The 25,953-nt window shown below is 43.5% G+C and overlaps 1 protein-coding gene across 1 annotated transcript in view; it reads right to left on the bottom strand.

Annotated features, from left to right (window-relative positions):
- Positions 1–25,925, bottom strand: part of cped1 (cadherin-like and PC-esterase domain containing 1) — a 29,587-nt gene extending 3,662 nt beyond the window's left edge. The window contains exons 1-14 of the mRNA XM_080886741.1: positions 25,182–25,925; positions 22,167–22,341; positions 20,344–20,438; positions 20,182–20,266; positions 19,925–19,994; positions 19,708–19,855; positions 19,433–19,566; positions 19,056–19,128; positions 18,359–18,517; positions 17,874–17,978; positions 17,690–17,793; positions 17,555–17,607; positions 16,715–16,901; positions 15,976–16,144 (exon numbers count right to left, since the gene is read on the bottom strand). Of these exons, the coding sequence (XP_080742867.1) occupies positions 15,976–16,144; positions 16,715–16,901; positions 17,555–17,607; positions 17,690–17,793; positions 17,874–17,978; positions 18,359–18,517; positions 19,056–19,128; positions 19,433–19,566; positions 19,708–19,855; positions 19,925–19,994; positions 20,182–20,266; positions 20,344–20,438; positions 22,167–22,341; positions 25,182–25,376 (1,752 nt within the window). The 5' untranslated portion in view covers positions 25,377–25,925. The remainder of the gene's footprint in view (positions 1–15,975; positions 16,145–16,714; positions 16,902–17,554; positions 17,608–17,689; positions 17,794–17,873; positions 17,979–18,358; positions 18,518–19,055; positions 19,129–19,432; positions 19,567–19,707; positions 19,856–19,924; positions 19,995–20,181; positions 20,267–20,343; positions 20,439–22,166; positions 22,342–25,181) is intronic.
- Between the last annotated feature and the right edge of the window lie 28 nt (positions 25,926–25,953).

Here is a 25,953-nt window from a genome sequence, read left to right as displayed (position 1 = left end):
AAAACTTAACAGGGATTTTCTTGTTCGTACCTGTGCTCAGTGTACACGCTGCTCCGAGATCATCTCCAAACACACCGCCTCCAGCAGCAGCGGACCGTTTGAGGCCTCGCCGCCGCCACGTCGCCCCCAACTCTGACTTCATCGAGGCCGCGGCCACGCGCTCCTCTTCCTCACTCGGACTCAGAACAGCAACAAGAACTACAGCTTTTAAAACTGAGAGAGATGTGAGCCTTTCCTTCTGATCAGAATTTAATTTCTGCTTCAAACTCTATCACAACGCGACGAGAGAGCACAAATGTCAGTTTAACCATGGCGTCAGCTTTTGTGTAAAAGCAGCTACTGAAGCCTGATGATGTCAGATATGATGTGCAGTAAAAAATGATTTTCTTTGTCAGAATCATTTTTATAACTTCAGAGGCAGGGCTTTTTGCTTTTTGCCTGGATGATAAAAGAAAACTGTATTTTATTTTTTTATTTATTATCAACTGGGAGTTTAAATATGCAAATATAATAAATCATTTTCAAATCTCGTGTCCACAGGATAGGACAGAGCTGATAGAGTGCCACAGAGCAAACGCCAGATCACAGGTCTGAAACACTCGTCAAACATTAAAAACTAAATGAATTTGTAAATGAATGTGTTTAATGTGTCAGAGTGCCGTAATTTCCTGCTGATAATGAATGTGACGTGCTGTTTCATGCTTAAACCTTATTATTATTCCTGAACAGGTTAATTTTTTTGATATTTCATCAGTTTGTAAACAATATTTTCCTTCATTTTGGAAATCAGTGCAGTTTTTATTTTTAGTAAATAAATATTTGATTTTTTAATGATCACACTATAGTTCATTTCACATACACTAGATGTTTATGATGTACATTATTTACTTTTAAATAATTTCTAATAAAACAAGAATAGAAACAGGGGAGACCAGGTGTGGTTATAACATGGGAAGAGTTGCAGCAGCAGGAGTTGCACCGATTAGGGATGAGACATCAGGGTTCACCCACTTCTATCCCTGATTTTAAATGGGGGTTGTCACAGGCATATGCGGATATTACTGAGAAAACAAGAACAGGAAAATAATTTTTTCACACAGCTGAAGATTAAATATGATATGACTTAGAGTACATTAGTACTTAGTGAAGCACTTGCTAGTTTCAAACCACTATGCTAATACAATTAACTAAACAATGACTGACAGGGGTGGGGTGGATTGTAACATGGAAACATGGACCGAGAGGTGTACCTGCTGATATTTGACTGACTCACTCTTCAGTCAGATCAGTGATGAAGGAACACAATGAGCTGATACTGCAAATCATTGCAAACGCTGACACAACAGCGGCCCAACAATCTTCCCCGTACTGGTTACAGGAGCAGCAATAAAGTTTTCTGTGAAGCACAGGAGAACCAGCCAAGCAGCAGACCCGTGTCATGGACTGACTCCACGTCAGGCAAGATGACAAGGCAGAGAATACTAGCATAGCTGCCTCAGCAACAGAAAAGCTTTTTGTGTCAAGGTACATTAAGTGCTATTCTTTCTTTGTTTCAGGTTCAAAAGACAGACGAGGAAGGAGAAGCAAAAATGCAAGAAAGAATATGTCAGTGAGGAATGAAGGCAAAGAGAAGCAAAAGAAAAAAAAACCTGCCACAGACGTGTCGAACTCTAACGCTGCTGAGACAACTTGTTATAACATGGCACCGATTTGCACTTCAGGACAACCAACATCCATTTATCATAACTGTGAAAGGGATTAAGAATGTACACACACACACTGGCACTGATTTTTATACACATAATAAAAAAGCTTTCAGACCTAAATGCTTTTCACACGGTAACTGTTCCTTAAGCATTCATACTGTCACGAAAGTTTGTTCTAGTACCGTACACTAATTTACACACAGCGGTGTGTTTGAGTCGTAGTTCAACACCATGTTCTCTGTTTTTGCTTCTTTTATTTAACAGCTAACGCTGGTAGTGTTGTAACAAAGGAATGCCGCGTATTAACCATGTGGGAATGTGTGTGTGTGAGTGTGAATAAATAAAAGAGAAAAAGACAAACTGCTGAACATGAAAAGAGGATTCTGAGTTTTTTCTCCGCCTGCAGGAATGAGGTGTGGGTGGGGTGGGCTGTTTGTGTGGTGTCAGCTGGAATCCATCATAGAGGAGCAGAAACACTCCGATAATCCTCCCATGTGATTGCAGAACTGATCTCAGGTCTGAGAATCTTGGTAAATCCGGATCAGCGCTCATTAGATCATCTGAGCCGCCGCCGCCGCCGCCTCCTGTGGGAAACTCAGACCTCCAAACGGAGCAGTGGGTGGAGATGGGAGAGGAGGAGGTCTGACCAAACCAATTGAGAAGAATCAAACACACACGCAGCAGTCCAAATACATTCAAAGAAACATCTGCAGCAACATCTGCCTGCTGATGGGGTTCATAACTGGAGAAGTGGAGGTGTGGAGGCATTCACACAAGATGCTTGGACTGAACCATTAGCAGGGCTCTAGAGTGCGACCAATTTGGTCGCAAATGCGACCAAATTTTTCAGTGGTGCGACTAAAAATAAATATTTGGTCGTACAGGTGCGACCAACTGTTCCGGTAACAAAAAAAAAAATCTCTGTAACTCTCCGTGTGGTCAACAACAGACACACATTATGCCCCTATCGTGGACTAAACCAGTCAGAGATAGTCAGGGGCGGGACCTCTCTGATTGGCCGTGGTCCAGTTGAAAGTGCAGGTGGAAGAGAGAGGTGAGTAGCTTGAATAAGGCGATATCAATTCATTAACGGATTCCACACAAAGACCTAAACACGGAGCGGACCCAACACATCAGAATCAGCTTCGTCTTTCTCGGCTTTCTCACCCGACGGCCTGAACACTACACGCTGTCGGAGCTTAGCGATTCTTCGGGTCCGCGCTGTGTTTACGTCTTTTTGCGCTGATTCTGAGCTGCAGGTTTTGCCTCTCTCCAACCAAAATTCACCGAGCCTGCAGCAAAAGAAGCAGCAAACTGCGCTTCACATTTGATCAATGTCGTCATGAATTCCCTCTGACTTTTGCTGTTTTGCTTCCACCACGATAAAAATCACACTTCCTGCACAGCTCTCTCTCTCTCTGTACTTCAGGAACAGTTTCCCGTCTCAAATCTGTTTTCTGCATTATTCATTCGCTTATTACCCACCAGTCTAGCGTTGTTTACAGCGCTTTTTCTTTTTTCACTTAAATGACCTCGGACAAGAAAGCCTAATTTCTGCTGTTCAATACTGAAGAAATTTAAATTTCTTAAAATTATGCAAAATTGCAGAATATTTTTAAGGTTATCTGCTATAAAAAGCCAGACCAGGAAAATCTCCTTCATGTTTTCCTGTGTTTTATTCTCAGTTACTTTCACACAAAGGCATCTGCTGTGATTTTCACAATTCTGATGAAGTCTCATGTGTATCAGTACTGATAAATGATCAGAATTATAATATTTCTGACTGTCTGAGGCTAAATTGAATCAAATCAGGACTTTGAGAACCGGAATTGAATGGATTATAGAAATCAGTGATGATACTCAGCCCTAGTGAGCAGCCTAGGCCTGAGAGAAGTGGATGTACTGTAGCTGTGGGTAATAAGAAAAGATGAAAAGAACTATTGATAACTTTTTTGTTAAGTTAAGGCCTGATCTGTCTGAAATTCATAGCCAGTGCTCTGACACGGTGCCATCAATATTTGAATGCTGAAAAAGCACAGTGTATCCAGAAAACACATTATATGCTGCAGTAAATGCACTGCCCAAGTGTCCCCTCTCCCCACGGCCTTTCAGCAGCAGACAGCAGCAAACAGGTCGTCAGAGGAGGCCAAGATGATGATTAAGTTTTTAACATTTTCTACAATATTGACAAAGCACTTTAAGCACAAGTTTGTTAGTTAATAATTTAGAAATTAATATTGTCTGTATGGACTTCCCCCCCAAAGAAAGTGCACAAGTAAAACTGCGGTGTTAAGCGATGCGGTTGAAAAATTTGAGTGCGCCTAACTTTTGTGCCGGTACGCCTAAATTTTTAAAGTTAGGCGTACCGGTGCGCCCATGTCAAAAAGTTAGTCTAGAGCCCTGATTAGTGCACATGCAGTGGGGAGGCTCATGCAGGCCTGTAACCCAGAGCTGGAGCAGAGGTGGACATGAGTGGGTGGAGACAGCTGGACTCAGACCAGCGCTTCAAAAGCCTCATCAGCTCTGAGGCGGGTGGAGGGCGGAGGGCAATAGCAGAACACGGCATTGAGGAAGATCACGACAATGAGCAGTGGAAGATGCAGACTTTAAATACACAAGGCAAATGAGGGAACAGAGCACAGCTAAACATAGTCTAACTAATAAGACAGGGAAGCCAAACACAACATCCTGCACACAGGCCAGGAGACTATCAAAGTAAAAACCAAGGTAAGAGCGAGGGACAGAGAGAGAGAGCGAGGGATGGAGAGACAGTGTGAGGGGAGGAGAGAAAGACAAACATAAATTACCAGACATGTTGGGCTACACAGTGAAATAACAGGGAAACAGACAACTTAACATGGAGAAAAGACTGAGTTCAAAGAAGGACACTGGGACAGGAAACTAGACACAAGAGGACGGGGAATGAAAAAAGAAAACCTCCGATAACAAGCTGAGATCTGGGGATACAAACAGATATCAAAAGTATAACCAAAACAAGGACCTTCACCTCAGAATATTATATAAACCAAAATCAAAAATCCAAAAGAGAAAAAATCCAGGTACAAAACCCAGGATCATGACAGGTGAGGGCGGAGGGCAAGCGCGGAGCTGGGTGCAGCTCAGGGCTTGGGAGTGGCTTTGTGGTCGTTCTCTGAGCTCAGCATCATCTGAAAGTTGATAAATAAGCTGCTGCTCTGCATTTCCACAGAAACAAACAGGCCTAATGGGATCATGCTGCAGACACGAGGTCAAAGGTCAGAGAGTTGCAGCCAAAACATTTTGTTCTGTTTAGGTTACGAATGAAAAGCTGCTTCACGCTACCACTCCACATCCCACACAGTCCAGAGAGGGAGGAGGCAGAGCCTCCAGAGCATGATGTTTCTGATACTGATCCATCAGCTCTGGCTCACCCGCCTGCAGAGACAGGCCGGAGGTCTGAGACGTGCTGGTGTGCACAGGTGTTCTCAGAGAGATTCACAGGTGAGATGTCCTCACAGAGCTCCAGCATCACAAACACTGTATGTCTCTGAGCCGGCCAGTGTTCGTCTGTCTTTAGCTGACCAATCAGGACATGAACATCTGCAACAATGAAACATCTGGATGACACATCTGGACTGAGCTACTGCTCTCACAGAGGAGCTGAAGGAGTGGGTGGGTGGGGGGACCAGCTAGAAGTGATTTATTCAGACTCACAATGAGCTTCAAACAACAACTACAATCCTCACAATCAGCACACGTCTCTGGACTCTGATTGGCAGCAGCTTAGGATCCAGGGTCACATGTCTTCAGGTGAGCACAGACACAAAGATTAAGCTCAGCAGCTCCATCAGATAACCAATGAAGACATGATTGTAACATGATACACTCACACACACACATACGCAGGAGTGTTTATAGTGAGTCTTTGTCTTCACTCAGTTTAACCTGCAGAAACTCCCGAGGCCTCAAAACTCTTATTGTAATAAAAATAAAAATTATTATTAATTTTGTTATTTTTATTGTTGTTGTTTTTATGTTTTTGCTTTGATGCAGTGTTATCTTTAGTTCTCGTCAGCAGACTCGACGTTTTACTTTTAAATGTGAGTACAGGTTTGATTCCAGTGTGACTCTGCTCCCACCTGCTGGAGCTGCAGATTGTCTGCAGAGAGAAGCAGCCAACGCCCACTCCTGAGCACTCCACAGAGTCATCACACTTCAGTATTTCTCCCGTTATGTCTTCCTGTCTGAGTTTAGTTATTAGTCTTTGAGTGTGTGATGCATAGAAAACACATGCTAAACACAAGCTCACATTCATGCACATATCAGCAAACATCTACACTGACTCTGACTCTGACTACTGATCCTGGATAAGTTACTGGTGACCTGATGAGCCTGCTGGTTGAGCATCAATGAGCGCTGTGTTCTCAGGGGCCAACCAAGCCCGCTGAACTCCGCCCTCTTTAGCTCTAATTGAGGCTCACAGGTGGATCAAAGGTGGATGAGAGGGGGGCAGCTGGAGGGAGATGAAAACATGAATCTGAGAGGGATTGGGGCTACGTGGGGCCCCACACAGCTTTAACCTGCATCAGGTAAGATCACCTGTTCAGGACCTGAAACTGATCCAGATTAAAGCAGATTACCGTCTTCTTCCTGAACAGACTGAAAGCTGGGAGCTGTTTGCTCACTGGAGATTTAACTGTGACAGAAAAGACTTACAGGTTACCTGAAGAACATCATCTGAACGTTAGAGACAGAAAACCTGAATCCTCTACACCCTGAGCCGAACACCAGCAGCTCCTCACACACTTCGCTTCATTCTGCAGATGTTCTTGTGCAGTCCTGAGAAACATCCATCTGAGGTCACAGAGGAGAAGTTGATGGAAATGAGTGCAGATGTTGGAGAAGCATCAGCTTTGCGAATGCCTGCTCACGCTTCGCCGCAGGCGTCGAGCTGTTAGCGCCGCAAAGGGATGTGAGAGGAATTTAAAGGCAGAAACAAACGGAGCCAACATTTCATTCTTCTCAGAGTGTCGAGGTCACGTCGAGATGGTTTACTGAGACCTGGAGCAAAGCCCAGAGCTTTTTTATCAGGCTGATCAGATTCAATCAGATTTACTGAAGCAGTAAAGTGTGAAGGAAACAGATGTCAAGACAGACAGAGTTTTCTGTGACAGGCCTGCTCTGCTGTGTTGCTCTCTGACAATCATAGTTACAATAAATGACCAGCAGATCCTGCCAAACTCATCTCTTCACCTTATCTGTACCCTGACTTACTCTAAAAACCAGATAAAAGATAACAAAAAGAGCCAAAAAACAACCCAACAGAGCTCAGGCAGACACTCACCTGTCCTACCTTTGCAAACACTGGAAACTCAAAAAGGGCTCAAACATCCAGGCAACAACTCACTTTGTCTAACTGGAGTAAGCAGAAGGTTTGAAATCAGACGTAACACACAAAATACACCTGTTCCAACCTTGTTTTACAAAATCCCGGACAAACCCCCAAGTCATATAATTCTTATAATGGAGGGGTGAAGCATCAAGGAAGGCAGAATGAAATAAAATAATTATTATAAAAATAACAGTGAATTCTGTATGCCTGTGAAACTGATGTAATAATCAACACAAAATAATAAACAACAAATACATGTGCCCCTATCCTGGGTCATTTGACTCAGCATTTTGAGTTTTAATATATTTTGATGTTTATGGTTTATGTTTAAGTTCATTAGGTTATATAAGTTCATTTTTATTATGCCTAGGTGGCTGTTATTGTTCATTGTTTATTAGATTACCCTAGTGTCTTCACCTGGTGTGTTTACATTTCCCTCGCCCTTTGTGTTTCATGTCTGTGTGTCCAAGCTTGTGTTGTGTCTGTGTCTCATTATGTTTCCTGTTTTATTTCGAAGAGGTCTGGTGTCCCATGTTCATTGTGTTTAGTTTCACTTCCCCTGTGTTGTCATTAGGGATGGGTTTTATCTGATACCGGTGCCAAACCGGTACTTTTGAAACGGTGCCGGTGCTTAAACGGGCTGCTGCTGCCATCATCATCCGTCATCATTTCTGCTACACTGGCAGGGCTAGGGGCCAGGACTCTACTCTTCGGGTTCTTGGGGGATGTTGCTAACACCAGGTCCGATAACAAGCACCACACCCGCAGTAGACGTGCTCGGTGTGAGGTCTTGCAGCAAGCTATCAAATATGGTGCATTTCTCGGTTTTTAAAAAAAACGCTATGTCTTCTCAACACCATCTATTCTGACCATGGTAATTCAAGAGGAGCAGCAATTTTAGCTCTTGATGCATACAAAGCCTTTGATCAGGTTGAGTGGTTTTATATGTTCGAGTCATTATGGAAGTTTGGGTTTGGTGAAATATTTATATCTTGGGTAAAATTAGTATACGCAAATTCAATCTGTTCAGTTCTCACAAATGGAGAGAGGTCGGCGCCATTTCCTTTGCAGCGCTCTGTTCAGCAGGGCTACCCCCTGTCCCCTGCTCTATTTGCTCTGGCATGAGAGCCCCTTGCGATTAAGATAAGAGCACATCCAAAAATACAAGGGCTCTTGGTCGGAGGGGTTGAAACTGTTATTAGTTTGTACGCAGACGATGTACTATTATACCTGCGTAATGCAGAAGAATCTGTACCATCCCTTCTTAATCTGGTCACCTCATTTAGCAAAATTTCAGGATATACAATTAACTGGGTTAAAAGTGAACTTGTGCCTTTATCTAAAACCGGTTTGCCAAGTTTTCTTTGTAATGTTCCATTCAAAATAGTTAACGACCATCTCACATACCTTGGATTAACTGTTCCTAAAGATCCCAAATTAATTTTTAGCTTGAACTTTGCTGAATTCTTATCAACATTAAAGCATAACATCGAGTCATGGAAAATTCTTCCCCTATCTATGGTCGGTCGTATAAATTCCATAAAAATGGTCTCTCTTCCTAGATTTCTGTATCTTTGCCAAAATCTTCCTATTTCTCTTACTTCCTCTTTCTTTAAGGAGTTGGACTCAATTATTACTTCTTACATATGAAACAACAAGAATCCTAGGATTTAAAAACTACATCTACAAAAATCCAAATTGGAGGGAGGTCTGAGTTTACCAATATTTAAACATTATTACTGGGCTGCAAATCTAAGAGCCTTGACCTTCTGGCAACAGACATCCCCAGTTCTTGGTGATTTCAACATCCCCTTTTGGGTTAAAATGGAGGCTGACATTGTAAGGGACTCCTCTCTAAAGGCCCTGCTTTTCTCAAAAGTAGGGAGGGCTGAGAGTCTTAAGAAACTGGGGTTTGTTCTGAAACAATCTGTGCAGATTTTAAACCAAATTAGAGGTTTTTTTGAACTGCCAAACTCCTCTGTGCAGGCACCAATATGTGATAACCATGCCTTTTTGCCTCCTTGGGATGATAAATCCTACTATGTTTGGAAGGAGAAGGGTTTAATCAAATTCAAAGATCTTTATATAGATGGAAAATTTGCATCATTTAATCAGTTTAAGCAAAAGTTCGATTTACCGCATTCACATTTTTACTGTTACCTACAAGTCATTTTATGCAATCCAATATGAAGAATTACCAAGATATTCCACACGAACATAACCTTTTTAAGGTGTTCCTGAGCCCTCCTTACTCCAAACATTTGATTTCTACAATTGTACATTTGTTTGAAGTGCACTTCAATGCTCCAGCATTGAAGTGCAGACTACGAGGATAAGAGATGCTTGGAGGGAGGAATTGGGCATGGAAATATCAGAGTCAATGTAGGACAAATGCCTATCAAAAATTCATTCCTGCTCTGTTAACAGCAGACATCAATTAATACAATTTAAAATTGTCCATCGGCTACATTATTCCAAGGTTCGGATACACAAAATTTATCCTTCAACTTCCCCCATATGTGACAGATGTAAAACATCAGAGAGCACATTGGCTCACGCTTTCTGGCATTGCCCCTCATTGATCAATTTTTGGTCCAAAATATTTAATTGGTACTCTAAAGCTTATGGGATTTCCATCTCACCCAATCCAGAAATTGCAGTTTTTGGCTGTGTACGTTCCAGAACTATCCCTGCGACTGTGCGGGTGCCAATCGACCTTGGAATGATGATTGCGAAAAGACTTTTTCTAAAGGAATGGAAGTCTGCTGCTCCTCCCTCCTTCAGTGTCTGGCTCAATGACATGTTATCAGTCATTCAGCTGGAAAAAGTTTGATACCTACAAACACCTGCAGCAAATGTTTTCTCAAAATCCTGGACTCCGTTTTGTACTCACCTTGAGAAAGCTCACGTTGTATAAACATGTACCATGGCACTGCAATTTCCCTGTTTATTACATATTCATGACATTTAATTCATTATGGATACTGGTAGTTTCTAATTTTAATGTTTTCTTTCTTTTTCTTTTGTCTTTCTCTATAGATTATTATTATTGTGCTATTTCTTGCCCTATCATCTCAGCGCCTGAGCTGTATTTGTTTGTTGATGGGGTTTTCTATGCTGAAAAAATTAAAATAAAATATTGGGAAAAAAAACGCTATGCTACGCCAGGTGTTTCATCAGATTCGAGGTGTTACCTCCTTTGCACAGTATCACCTTAAAGCACTTGTTGCAGGCTGCTGAGTTTGCATCTTTTGCTGTGAAGTACAGCCAGACTTTTGACTGCTTCGCCTTGAGCATGTTTAATCCGTAGCTCTGCTCTAAAAGAACGTACGTACCTGGGCCTGCCTACTATCCTGGGAAAGGTAAAATGATTGGCTAGAATCCAAAGTGTATGACATCTCAGGAAAAAAGCACCGAAATGTGCGCTGCTTTTCGGTCTGGTTACTACCGCTTATGTCAGAACATACTGGTACCCATCCCTAGTTGTCATTATGTTCATTCCAGTCAGCTGTTTCCCCATCTGTTTCCACTTCCCTTGATAACCTCCTGTGTGCATTTAGTGTGTGTGTTTTCATTCATTCCTCATCTGATCGTCTGCTGTCATGCCATGTTCCCAGGTCTACATGCCAAGTTGTTGCGTTTAAGGTTTTTCATATCAGGGTTTCCTGTTTATGTTCAGAGTTGTTTAATGTTTAGCCTTAGTTCACCCAGTTTAGGTTAGTGTTTAGTTTTGCCTTTGCCCCTTGTTTGGTATTTTTAAAACCAGCCTTTAACAAACGGCTCGTGTTCAGTAAATATCAAGTTTGTCTCCACGCTTTGTGTTCTCTGCACTTGGGTCCACCTCCTCACTCCACACAGTCTGCTTCAGCCAGACTGTGGCAAAACGTTGCTGTAATTGGACCAGAATTTGTGCATTTTGCTGTAAATGATGAACATCCTGATAACAAAGCTCTCTGAAATTTCCTGATTGGTTGTTTCCATTTCCATCAACGGCATCGAAGAGCTTGCTGCTGTGTTTCTCACCATTTAGCTTTCAGGGATTATTCAATCAAACTATCACAGAGTGGGAAGCCAGGTGGGAATTAGGCCTTATTGTTATCGTCTGGATTTTTCAGGGTAACGTAACATTTCGGGGCTCTTCTGGGATTCTGAAACAGGAAGTCCTCTGTGTCCTCTGTTAGCTTCATCTTTGGTGACTAACGTGACGAGAGCAGCTTCAGCAGACCTGATCAGACTGATGATATAACCAATGTTCCCTCTAATTTTTCATGTGTCTGAGCGAACACACAAACTCCCTGAGCGGTCCCTTGAAGCACTGTGAGCAACAGCAGGCGTGTGCACTGTGGTCACACCAGCATCGAATCCATCCAAGTTACATGGTTTATTAAAATAATCAAATTACAGCATTTACATTTATGTTAGACTACTTTTAATTAACTGCTTTAGCCCACTTACAATGAAAATATTAAAAAAAATCTTGTTCATGACCTTTGTAGTATGTTAACACTATTGGAAGTAAGACAGAAAGAGTTGAGCGTGCATGGGCAGAAATGTTGAGAGCGCAAGCAACACATTGCTGACACATTGCGAGCGAGCGCAAATGCAAAACCTGAGCGAGAGGGGCTGCTATTGTGTGTGTGTATGGATAATAGCAAACACTGAAATACATTTTTTGCACGCAGCAATGAAGTTTGTTCACTCAAATTTAGCTTTTCTTTACGGTGGCCGTGAGAGGCCAAACGGACTGCAACTTCAGAAAACACTTGCAAAAAGAAAAATGCTGCAAAAAGAAAAAAACACCTCCAAAAAGAAAAATGGTGCAAAAAGAAAAACGCTGCAAAAGCACACACAACACAACGGAAATGTTTCTGGGGACACAATAAGCGGACGGACCAGTTGCACGAACCAAAACATGCTAACAAGTGCACTGGGACAGGGAGACACTTCAAAGAAGTGGAAGCGGAGCGGCCAAAGAGTAAACTTTCAAAAGTAAGTTCTGAATATTATGTCACTTATTTATGTGCAAATGTTTAATAATGAAGAACATTAAAACATTGCTGTTGGCCACATGCCGGCAAAGTTATGTGACATTAGCGATGTTTGTACTTTGGGTTAACTTTGTTTTAAAGCCTTTACTTTATATGCCGTTCAATAGTTGACCTTAATCCTACAGAGAATGTGATGATTTTGTGGATAATTAAAGTCAGTCATATATCCACAAACACAACAGGCTGAAAGTCAGTGATGCTGCTCGGTTTGCAGTCCTGAATATCACGGCACAAGCAGGATTCACTGCACTGTTAATGTTAGCTATGTTATATTGCTGCCTCTGTTCGGTGGTGTCGAGCCAAACGGACTTTAACGTGTGTTTGAACGAGCTGACGGTTCACTCGTTAAGCTGGAAGAAAGATGCTTTAATCACAGGAGTCACACATGTGTCCACTGTACCATCTGGGAACTCTTCTTGTTTAGCACTTGTAATAACACAAACACTAAATCCTCCTGTTTGTAGCAGTGTATACACCTGAGACTGTCACCTGTCTGTCTGTCCTGCACTCTCTCTCTGTTTCTTTCTCTCTGATTGTGTAATAAAAGTATGAACATGTGTTTATAAGTTACACTTGTGTTTGAATCCTGCAGCTTATCACACATTTGATTTCCATGTGTGACAACTGCAAATGTCCAGAGTGAGGACAGACTGAGGGACACACTGCTGCACATCATCTGTGAGGCTTTGCACCCCTGATGATCCACCAGGACAAACTCAGCAGTGTGTGAGGAAGAGGAGAAGGAAGAGCCAGCAGCAGCTGACAGATGGAGAGAATAGACAGACTGTTCCCTGTTTGTGAAGGACTGCTAGGAAAGTTTAAAATAACTAACTGTCTGTCCTGAATCAGTCTTATTAGGTAATGTTCAAATAATATTATCATTCCAGTGTTTTCAGTGTGGGAGAAAGTACTCAGGGCCTTAAAGTTACACACTATGAAAGGCAGCAACGACTTTAATGTTCAGAAACCTAAAGTATGTATCAGCAGCAGAATGGAGCTAAAAATAAATGTTTGTTCCAGTTCTATGAAGCTTTGAGTATTTTGGATTAGTAGCACTGCAGTGTTTGTTGCATCATATTGCTGTAATTGTTTATATGCTTTATATATTCTGAGGTAAGTTGATCTATAGTGTTACACCATATTCTATAATGATGTTATGTGTTTGTAGACTTTCTGCCCAGTTTGACCCATTTAGCAGAAGTCAGCCTGTTTAAGGCTCTGATATCTATTCTGTATGACTTAAAGCAGTTATGACATGATCTGATTTTCTCACCCAATAAAGGAATATTTCATATATCAGTCTACTCTTCATTTTATCAGAAACAGTTATCACAGCTTGTACATTTTCTTTTTACACATATATGTAAGCATTGAGCCAAATTTAGTAATGCCAACATATTAAAAGAACAATATTTGTCTCTTATAATACATCTATCCGGTTGTTCAGTGATGACGTGACGAATCCTACTTCCGGGTCTAAAGTAGTTTGCGTTTAATATGGCTTTTGTGTTGTTAACATGTTTAATGCTTTGTATTTTCTTCTATTTGATCTCAAAAAGCTCCTAAAACAGTCAGTGATCACTGTTGACCTCCCTCGGCTTTTATTACCGCTAATCATTTATTTAAGCTCAGTTTTTAAAACCTTACTATGTAACTACAGCCCAGCCCATGCAGCAGTATATGAATGACTAACCTCGTATTGTGGATGGATTATCTCAGTTGTTCTCCTGGCTGAAGTTTGGTCCTTTTACAGCATCCTGCCATGTGATTACATTTGTTCCTGACCACCGAGAACACTCACGTTAACTTTTATCGAGTGGAAAAAAAGTTAGCTTGTTTATATTATGCTAACATAGCTGTGTCGCTAGCGGTCACGTAGCACATCATTATATACCAGCTAGCCCAACTTCAGTAACCCTACAAACGTCACTGCTGTTTAGTTTTCTGTCTTCATTTATGCTGGAAGTGATAACAGAGCTGTACGTTTTAATTTGTTTCCAAAACCCCGCAGTCAGGACATGCTATATTGTATTTAGATAGAAGCTAGCAAGCTAACTTCCTGCTAACTTCTAACTCCGTTAAATGTCCTAAATTCCGTTTTCATGGATGCCTGGATGTTAAACTCAATTGTTACACCTGGTAGAGCAGAACGCTGATCATTTTATTAAAGATGAAAGACTTTAGACAGTTTTTCAACTCTCAGTAATGCCATAGTGATCATTTGATATATGGACCTGCAGCGGAGTTTAGGTCCAGACACGGCTAGTGACATCAGACTGAACAACCGGATAGATACACTGTCACAGATACTTGTCTTTAAGTGAAGATTTAAGGTGATAGGAAATATAAATAAATGCAACTTGAATCTTTACTGAAGCTCAGTGTTTGGCACAGAGTTCATGTTCACTGCTGTAATAACTAATAATGATTAATATAATATTGGCCATATTATATTTACATTACCAAAGTGAGATGACTTTAGTCTCATGAACAACATTAGCTAATTGTTATTTACTAGCTAATCTTAAATGACTGTTCAGTAGAGAAATGAAGCCCAAAAATCATGTTTTACAGTCCTGTGGTCTCAGCCTCAGATACTTATCAAATCACACAAAGCTCATGTAGAAACAGATGTACAAAATATGTTCTCCTTCATTTCTGTCAAACAAAGCTGTATGAAACATTTCCATGGAGAATTTTTCTTTTTGCAGCATTTTTCTTTTTGCAAGTGTTTTTCTTTTTGCAGCATTTTTCTTCTTGCAAGTGTTTTTCTTTTTGCAAGTGTTTTTCTTTTTGTAGCATTTTTCTTTTTGCAGCATTTTTCTTTTTGCAAGTGTTTTCTGAAGTTGCAGTCCGTTTGGCCTCTCAGGGCCACCGTATCTCTTCGCTGAAAAATAGATTTCTCCTTAAACACTTGCAACTGCAGTTTTTTTTTTTACATGCAATTTTTTTTATGTCCGCTCAATTTTTTTTTAACGTGCGCTCAGAATAGTGGCACAAAAATAACGCCATACAAAACCACCGTCACTCCTAAAACTTCCTCCCGTTTCTTAACAACTAATTGCCATGTTTTGATTGGTTGACATGGTACATTTTTCGACCAATGGGAAAGGCTGGGGGGTGTTGGTTTCATTTTTGCTCACAGGCGGAGAGTGCTTTCGAGCGTTTTCCTTATAAAATGCCGTTTTTACCGTTCATTCCCACAGTAAATATAAACAACGATAGTATTCAGGAAGAAAAACAAACACTGCATATTTTTTTAATCACAACTCTGGTTTTACCTGGCCTATCAACACAATTTAAAAACTGGTATAAAGTCCACACTTTTTCCGTCAATTGTTCCGTCTGTCCTGCTCACATCTCCAATGGTTGTCCACGTTGTTAACGTGGCTTCACTCCACATCAGCCACGGCGCTTTGCCAGCTAAAACACCGGTGTCGGCACATAAGGACGCTGTCATAGCCTGTCAACGACGTTGATTAGCTGCGTATATACGTGAATGTGAATCGCGTGATTGGCTGGACTATGGGATAAGAGAATGGTTCTAATCCTATACGGGAGCAGCTAGTCACTTACTGACTAACACTGCAAAACAGAATTGTTAACGTATTTACATTAATTTCAATTCAGGTTAGAATTTCTTTTTTGTGCGCAACGCAGATTTTTCCTGCGCAGAGACCGTGCCAGCAGTGCGCAATTGCGCACGCGCGCAGCTTAGAGGGAACATTGGATATAACTGATGCCTTCAACCTCATTGAAACAGCAAAATACAAACTTAAAGGAGACTTTGTGTTTGAAGAAATGAATGTCACACATCCTGCAGTCCACCAGCTAACAGAAAAGCTCCTACCTGCACAAAGCTGCACATCACGTGATATCCAAACATGGGCAGGCTGGGCCGACTCTCCCTGTAAACGTGGACAGTGTAGATGGACATGATAACAGGCTCCGGGTGGCTGCCGTCCATCACCAGGATGCTGATCTTGCTGTTGCCGAGGCCAACCGGGTAGTTCGCCATCCTGAAGGAAGAAACTTCTTGTTAATCCTGCTGTTGTAAAAGTGGCTGCAAGGAGGTGCTCTAAGGTTATCCTCTGTGAAAAGGAGCAAATGGAGCTACAAAGCCAGATTCACATTTTATTTGAGTTTCATATATCCAGCATGGATCACAAATCTAAACTGAAATAAAACAACTCTTGTGTCCCTTCCTTTTTCCTTATAAAAGCCCAGCATAATGCTAATGCATGACAGGGAGTCCTCCCTTGATGGCACCTGTTTCCAAACCATGACTCCAGCAGACGTTAGCAGCATAGTTAAAGCCCAGAAGAGAAGTAGTAGTAGCTGGTTGCTGTCAGTAGGCTGCTGCTTGCTTCATGCCCCAAATCAAAATGGCGAATGCTATAAAGCAGTTCATGCTCTGATTTTACTTCAATAGAAATGTGTTAAAAGAATCTAATAAAGGAAGTACATCTGTTGTCTGCTTAAACATGCTGTCCAATCAAATGTCACATTTCGAGGTTCCTTTCATTCAGGACTATCTCGACTGCACCTTCTCTGCTGTAACCTGTTGGTTTTTACAGTCCTGGTCTCACCTGGGTCCTCGGTGTTCATCCAGGTGGATCCTGCAGGCCGAGCTGACAGGCTCCGGCCGGATCCGAACTGTCATGGTGTCAAAGGTCACCTCTGCGTGGTACTCCTTCACCAGGGGATGGAACGGGGGGTTCAGAATGAGGGGGGGGTCTGTGTAGATCTGTCGAAGGTGGGGGTCCACACAGAGACCTGAAACAGAAGAATCAGCATGACGTTCGATCTCGAGGTTCTACTTCACTTCACCCATGACACCCACCACTAATGAACAGAGCTTTCACAGTAGAGTACTGAGCAAGTCCCGCTAGGAAGCCCCTGAACCTGTTTGGGGGTAAAACCATCTCCTGTTTCCTCAGGTAGAAACCAAGCATCATCCTCTAAGGCTGAAGCTGGAACTCCGTTAAAGAAAAAAACTTTGCGGATGCTGTGATCACACTTTGGCTGCATGGATCAGAAAACCTCTGCAAACTGCATCCACTAACCACAGCTTCACTTCCACTTGTACGTTAAAGCAGATAACCGTCAGTGAGCTGATGCTTTTCCATCTGCAAACAAATGCCATTTGTCCTACCGCCACCAGGAGGCACAAGTGAGTCTGTCCATATCTACATTAGTGTGACAGATATGAGCAGTACCAGGACCAGCGATGAGCACATTCTTCCTGTGCTTCTCTCACAGGTGTAGGTGTGAATGGCTCTGTGTTAGCCCTGTGACAGACCGCGTACCTCTACAGGTGTAATTGCCTGTCGCCTTGTGACACCTAGAACAGGTTGTATAGATTGAGCAGCATCATGTGACCACATGTGTTTCCAGATGTCAGGACAGGTCTAAAATCCACATCTCACCTTCGTCCTGTGAGGAAGACAGAGCTGGTTGCTGACTGGGCGGTTCGTCTGTCCTGTGGGAACATCAGACATAACCCTTCAGTGAACATCTAAGTTCACACACAATGGATCATCTCACACCTGTGAGCCTCTTACCTGCAGCTCCTGTTTGTTTTCAGCTTGTAGAAACCTTCGATCTGGGTCAGGAGGTCAGAGAGGCCACGAGGCAAGGATGAGGAGGAGGAAACACTGGGATAGAGCTGTGGGGACAAACAAGGCAGACACACACAGTTAACACTGCTGAAGAAGAAGATGATGAAGGAGGTGGGGCTTAACTAACCGGCTGAAACGCTGATGAGGTCTTCATCAGCAACTGAAAGTGCAGCAGAAGAAGAAACTCGTCTTCAGACAAACAGACGCCAAGTGTCCCTGTACAGCCACCGTACTGACACACACACACACACACAGAGTCAGGTGGGTGACATTTAATTTTTTCATTTATTAATAAAAACAAACAGAATCTTTTTTTTTTTTTATGAATCAAATAAATGTCTGTAGGATGTCCATCAGTTTTAATTCATTTTAAACTCAGTGTTTCTAATGCTTTTATTTATTTCATTTTATTTGTTTTGGTTAATTATTCAAAAAAATACGCTTTTTATTAGTTTATTAAAATATTTATTCTTTTTCTACACATTTTATTGAGAATCTATTGATTATTTATTGTTATCTTTTGCATTAAGTATTCATTAATTATTACTTATTCATTCATTTTTTTCCTGACATGGAAAACTCCTACTCCTTTAATGACAACACGCTACTCACCTGGCTCCCCTCCCTCTCCGAGGACAGGTGTGTGTGTGAGGACAGGTGTGAGAGTGGCGGCAGCAGGAAGTCCAGCATGTCCTCCAGGATCAGGTCTTTGGTGATCTGTTGGTCGAAGGCATCGTTGCTCAGAGCTGACACGTTTAACTGTGTGTCCACCTGAAAAGGAGAGGCAGACCAATCATAGAGCAGCTGAGGTCAAGGCGCCCTCTGCTGGTTATTCACCTGAACACCTCAGGCTGGTTGTATGTTTGAGGTCCAGTAAAGTGTGGTTATTCTCAGGTCCAGTCAGAGACGGAAGCTCTGCTGGGTCATCATGTAACTCAAGGGTGGGCAACTCCAGGCCTTGAGGGCTGGTGTCCTGCAGCTTTTAGATATCACCCTTGATCAACACACCTGAATCAAATGATTAGTTCATTACCAGCCTCTGGAGAACTTCAAGACATGTTGAGGAGGTAATTTAGCCATTTAAATCAGCTGTGTTGGATCAAGGACACATCTAAAACCTGCAGGACACTGGCCCTCATGGCCTGGAGTTGCCCACCCTGATGTAACTCAACCTCCAGGTGTCTCAGCAGCTTGAAGCTTCTTCTCTTCTTCATGAGTTTGAGACCTTTCATCCAGAGGAGGCAGAACGTCTCTGAAGACCAGCTGGAAGGCTGAGCTGAACTTGAAAAGATAATGGTCAGACTCTTACCTGGACTACCACAGGTGTGACAGAGCCGCTGAAGAACAAAGTAAAGGTGAGCAGCTGGAAGCACAACAGACACCTGAAACACACAGTAGTGACAATATGAGCCACCACTGGGCGCAGACTGCACACACTCAGTAGACATGACAGATCCAGTCTGAGGCATTTTCAAGTTTTCAGCTGAAACCAAAACAGACACCCAGACACTGCACCATCCTTTCTACCCACCTTTCTTTCTTACTCGCTCCCTACTTTTCTACCTTCATTTCTTTCTACCTTCCTACTTTTAGCTGCAGTTTGAAGCAACTGCAGACAGACAGGTGTGTACTGAATCTGGATTGTGAAACAGGAAGTAAAGTTAAGAGTTTCAGCTCAGAATTCACCTGCTTATGGTTCGCTGCTTCTTATTGGTCGACGCTGCAGCCGCCTGCAGCACTTTACTTATCACCTGCTTCACCTGCCTCAAAGCCTGATGGGAGGCTGCTGGATCAAGGTGCTGCAGCAGGAAGTCCCTGAGCTGACAGGAAGAGGAGGAGCTAAAGGCTAACAGCAGTGGTCAATGATAATTTATCGTCCCCAATGGGAAACTGATTTGCAAGTGAAAGAGGATGTGCTAGCAGTGAAGTGTTAGCAAGTCCTACACAGGAACATGTTTTACCTTCACAGGTCGGCCCCTCGGATGCTGAATGGTCATTACCACGCTGATGTCATGCAGGAAAGAAGTCAGCGGGGTCACTGAGGTTACCAGGACATAAACATTCACCATGGCAACCAGAGCAGGAGGCGGGGCTTGGCTGTCAGGGAAACTTTAGAGAAACAAGAAACGTTACCTTACAGAACTCAGACAACTTCCTGTCAGCTGGTCACATACAAACCTGTCCAGAGGAATCTCCACCTTCTGATTGGTCGATCCACAGGCATGAGGGTTCATGGGTAAACTAGACTCTGAGAGAAACAGCAAGAGGTTAGCTGAGACCTTCAGATTAAAGCTCAGTTCCAGGCAGTGCTCTTATTTGGCAGTAATGTCTCATGTTGGATGAGCACAGATCATGCGACTTAGGCCACAATCAGCTGATCTATCACATTTAATCTAGATCAATAAGCTGATTTGATTTACCTGCTGCAGACTTACCTGTCAGCTGGAAGTGTGTATAGAAGTGACACAGACCTCCACCTATGTTTGAAAATGCCTCTATCAGCCCAGGCAGCAGGTTCACCTGAGCACACACACAGTTTAGCTGTTATGTCATCAAACATGCCGTCAGTTGACACAGACAGGACAGAAGGGGCTCACCGTCTGATGACGCTGCAGGTGAGAGAAGGAGATCCTCCTCAGACAGCTCTGCTCTGACGTGCTGAGGCACAGCAGGAGGCTCCACCCACCAATGCCTGTAACCATGGAGACACACAGAAGCCTCACCTGTAGTTTAGTGGAGCTTTATTCACAAAGCGACAAATCACGTCAGTCAGGTAGACTCAAATCAACGGCAGCCTGTGAGGGACATCGTCTTCGTCACACTTTCAGAGAGAATAAAAGAGCCACCTGCACGAGTCCCAGCTCGCCCCAAACTCCTTTAACTGTGAAAGACCACAGAATCCAAAACCACCGGAGGCCTTTTCTGCTTGTTTTACACAAAGAAAACGGGAACATGTGGAAGCGATTGTTGACAGGAAACGCTCTGCGGTGGGCTTTTTGCTGGAGCTGTTAGGTTTCAGCAGAAAGAGAACGAAGCAGGATGTTCAACACAGACAACTTTACTTCAACAGTGAGACCATGCTCATGCTGTGAACCAATAATACACAGATTTAAACCTGATGTCCATCCCTCCCTCTATCTGTCCTTCTGTCTATCCATCCATTTGTCCATCCATCTGTCTGTCCATCCATCCATCCCCCTACAGTGAAGACGAGTTGAGCTTCTGCTTAGTCTCTTTCTGTGTTGTTTTATGACCAAACATGAGCTAAAGGAACTTCCCGTTCCAGCTTCCTGTCGTCCTCGGTCTGCAGAAAGCTTCACTTCATGCTCTCAGGTTTCTCTCAGCTTCTCCTTAAACCTCAAGCTTTACTGTCTCACTGCTCCTCAAACATAGGGGGACACAGACAACACAATAATGTGCCTGCCTCTGATCACATAAGCCAGTCAGTGAAGTCTTTATTACTCTGATCTACAGGTTCAGGTAGAGGCTAGGTTATTGTGTAATTAATAAATAATAATACATGACTAAAGCCAACATGTTCTTACAGAGATGGTGTAAACAAGGCCTCTGGTGATACTGATATAATGTTTCTTAACACTGACCTAATGAAAGGAAACATGGTGATGAATCTTTGATGAAGGGTGTTAAGAAAATATCTGATAGAATCATCCAATCAGAGGTTCAGATCTCTTTGCCTCCACAGGATTCAGTTGATGTGGTAATGAACATGTGAATAAATCTGCATCATCATTGTTACCCTCACATCTCCCTGAATTGTTCATGATGTTCAGTGCTGTTGATAAATCATCTCTGAATTTGACATCAGCAGCTGGATGACCCTCTGGTCTGTTTTTTTTGAGGCAAAGTGGGTGGGGTTAAACCCAGAGTGACAGGAAGCATGGAAGCCCCTCTGTGGTAACAGGCCATTTTTCGGTCTTGTGCATGCTCATGTTTCTCTGCCGTGACATGCACTACTGAAGTGATTTTCCACAAACACTTGCTGAGGTCCATCTGCTTTCACAGGAAGTCTCCACCCTCCTCCACCCACAGGAAACCCTGACCTCTGCTCGCTCATGTCGCTGTTTAAAGCTCCAGCAGGGCGGGGCCGTCTGAGCGCGCTCACACTGTTTACATGCTTGATATACAGAGACTGTGTGTGTGTGTGTGTGTGTGTGTGTGTGTGTGTGTGTGTGTGTGTGTGTGTGTGTGTGTCTCTCTCTCTGTGTGTGTGTGTGTGTGTGTGTGTGTGTGTGTGTGTGTGTGTGTGTGTGTGTGTGTGTGTGTGTGTGTGTGTGCGCGCGTTTGTCTTTCTGACAGGTTGAAATGTTTAAAGAACGGTTCATTCAGGATCAGATTCAGAGTGTTTATATTCCCAGCAGCACCTGAAGCCAGCACAGCACCCCCTCAGATGTATATTTACCCTGCGTGCTCCTCAGGAAGCTGCTCGTCTCGGCGTATCTGGACAGGTGGACCTCGTAGTCCATCTGCTGCAGGACTCTCTGGTACAGCTGGACCTCGGTGTCTGAGGTCGGGTGTCGCCCCGTCAGAACCACGGCCCGGCGCCGGTGGGGGGTCCTCTGAGACGAGAGCTGCAACTGAGGGGGCGGAAGGAGTTCGTGTGAATCAGAATACGAATCAGAATACTTTATTAATCCCTAAGGAAATTATGTGGGTTACAGTTGCTCCAAGACAGTAATAGACTAAACTCTTTAAATAATACAATATGTTACAGAGTTTACAAAAGTACAAATTGGTGTGGAGAACATTTTTGTGATAGCTTTAAGAGAGTTTGACACAGCTGAATGACACCCGGCATGGTAGAGCTCCAGTTCATGAAGCACTCAGAGATGAACATTTAAACCATGAAGCTGTGTTAGCCCTCAGACTAAGGTCAGCTTGCCGCTCTGATGATGGCTGTCTGCACACAGCCTGTCAGGTGTTTCTTCTCACCAAAGAAGAAGAAATGCAGTCAGCTCAGGCCTGCAGCTCTGAGGCTGGGATGCTGTTTTCCTGTCGGGTCAGTGGCTGTGATGTCAGCCTCACACTGCTTCCTGTTATGCTTAATCTAACACCTTCAGCTTCCTGTCAGCTGACACAACGAGGCAGCAACGCTCCGCTGTCTGGACTCCAGACAGATCGATCACAGACAGTTCTTTATCAACTGGGATTTTTACAGAGAAAATTCCAGATTAACTCAGCAGGAGGAGCAATATCAGACCATCAAGCCCACATTCCAGACTGATGGACTGAGTCACATGACCCAAAACACCCTCATCTCACCCCCTCCCCGGTTTTAATGTCTCACTCAGTTTAACGTGATCTGTGATCCCAGCGTGTTCACTGCTACAGGATTAGAAATGAGAGAAATGATTTTACACATAAATACATTAGAATTATGTCATTATAGCAAATATTAAACCAAATGACAAACACACATTTTTAATTAACCTGTCCAAACAGCCAATCAGAGTCCAGCTGATGGATCAGACTGTTTCAATTACGTTAACCCGTTCAGGACCCACTGACCATCACCCATGGACTGGACAGTATTTTCTGGTTAGTCAGAGTCTTTTCAAACCTCTGAGAGCTCATGAGGTAACATGGTGTGCTTGTCATGGTCCTCTGCTCCTGTCAGACTGGATTAAAATAGATGTTGAGAATCTGCTCCCAGCAGTAAATCCTCACGTCTGACTGGAAGCTGTGGGGAGGAACCAGAGAAATGAACAGCTGATGGCCAACAGCTGAGAGTCAGCTGACACAAGAACAACATCGACCTTTGACCCTGAAGAATGGTCAAAGAAAAGCCCAGAAACTTCCCGAAAGACCTTAAAAGGTTTCATAACACATGAAGACACTAGGGACGGCCTCTCAAACATCAGACACACCAAAGAACCCTGAAGACACAAAGACAGAGCCTAGAATTTCCTAGAGGTGGAATAATCAGGCCCTGCATCACCCGGACACCAGTACATACCACAAAATACCTGTAGCATTCAGAAAAACCTGAAAGACTCAGGAAAGAACCCTCCTGAGAGACTGAGAAAGACCCCAAAATACTCTGAAAGAGAAGGAATCCTGCAAGAATACTCAGAAGTACCCTGAAGTCTGTGGAGACCATTGTGTTCAGGGTGACCTGCACGGTGAGCCCTCCTCTGCTGTCGCTTTAATTCTGCGGAGGTCGAACAACACACACAGCAGAAATACAACATTCAAACCTTTATTTAAAGGATTTTTTTTTACGTCTTACACGCTAATGAAGACCGTTCAGATGTATTGATGAAGTTTGTTTGTCTTCATGCATAAAGACTCAATAATAAATTCCTTCTCAGATGTTCCCGTCCTGTGGGTCGGCAAAATGTTTTATCGATAAAGTTTTACTGAGCCACAGCATTACGAAGATGTTACAGCTCTTCTTGAGTGGTGTAAATCTAAACTCATTATCAAGTTTTCAGATGAAGATGGAGTGAAAGCTCATTAAAGCCTCAGCGTTACTCCAACTCTGACCTCTGAGCTCTGAACACGACACTCAGTAAAAGGTGAAGGATGAGCAGACAGGAGTTTACAGCCCTCATAAAACAAAACAAACACTGTGAGTGTGTGCGTGTGTGTGTGTATGCATGCGAGTGTGTGTGTATGTTTACACTCTTGTTATCTGTCAGAAACTGGATCCTCGTGGCAGAAATATTTCTATCGGGACACCAAGCACCAGGACACACTTAAAATACCCAGAACACATGCCAACTGGATTGGCTGGCTCTGATTGGTCCATGCAGCTGTCAGTCACCCCGTGGTAAAATAAAACCCTCGTGCTCACAGTCGTTCATCCGTCTGTGTCTAAAAATATAGCAACAATGAGACAGAAGGAGCCTCGGCCCAGCAGGAATCCTCCTCCAGTGGATGCATTCAGAAGTCCATTCAGATATCAAAACGTTTTAAGAAGAGTTCACTCCACTCTGCTGTCTCAGGGTCGTTCACATGTATTTGAAGTGTTTTAGTTAAAACAGAGCTTTGGGGTCATTTTGGGTTCAATAATAAAGTTTATGTGGAACCAATGAGACAGTACAGTAATAAAGCGCCTTAGGAGAAATCTAAACACATTTGAGGAAGTTTTAAAACAATATGATTTTCACTAAACTCTGACACATGATAAAGTGGAGTACAGTTTGACAGAGTTTAACTGGAGTGAAAAATATAGTGTTTGAAAGGTGACGGTCATCTAAGACTCTGGAAATAATAAAAACAGCCTGACATTTGGTGATGGGATAGTGGGGCGGAGCCCTCAGGTGCCTGAATCTCACTGGCTCAGTGCAGATGCTCCTTAAATGTTTGCTTTTGTTTTAATTGAGTTTGGTGAGCAGCTTTACTAAACTGATGCTGGTGGGGGTCATTATGGGCCACTCAGAATGACGTCATGGTGTGACGCAGATATGCTCACCTGTGCGTGTCTCTGCAGAGCCTCCAGAGTGCACACAAACCTGCGGGTCAACATCTGGAGCGAGGGTACCTTGTAGCACACATCTGACCGCACCGGCTCGTCCCCCACCATCAGGTACACACAGAGTACGAGCAGGAGCGCGAGCAGCAGCAGGGGCGGGCCGGAGCGCCGGCGGAGCAGCGGGACGCACCGCATCACCGGAGGGCGAGCTTCACCGTACCTCCGTCACCTCCATCACCTCCGTCAGCTCAATCTGAGCCCACTTAGGTCAGCACAGAGCATGCGCAGTTTGAATCCTTCATTAGAAAATAAAGTCCTGCTCACCCGAAGACACGGGTGAGCGCGCAAGAGAGGCCGTGACTGCCGTGCTGCTGAGCCGTGCGCGGACCTGAGATCAGACGGAGGAGCCACGAACTCCGCAAACTCCGAGCTCACTCCTTTAAATGGACACTGTATGACGCCTCGAAGTCAAATCTGCGCCGTCCTCCCCTCATTATCTTCTCCTACTCCGTCTAAACTGCTTTACCTCCTGTGCTGGAGCCACGCATCAGGCTGGAGCTGCTGTGGAGTAGCGGGACACCATCTGGTTTGAGTTAAAGCCAGCAGCAGGAGGAGGAGGCTCCGTCGTCAGGTTTCAGGTCCTGGGTCCGTCCTCTCCTCCAACTTTTCTGCACACAAACAGGAGGAAGCTGCTTTTCCCCCTCTCTGCAAGGAGTCTGCAGGAGGTCAGCTCCTCCTAGTCCAGATATTTCAGGCGCGCGCACTCCACGTG

Source organism: Rhamphochromis sp. 'chilingali' (assembly GCF_963969265.1).
Source record: "Rhamphochromis sp. 'chilingali' genome assembly, chromosome: 7".
NCBI classification, from domain to species: Eukaryota; Metazoa; Chordata; class Actinopteri; order Cichliformes; family Cichlidae; genus Rhamphochromis; species Rhamphochromis sp. 'chilingali'.
This window is presented reverse-complemented; position numbering and strand designations above follow the sequence as displayed.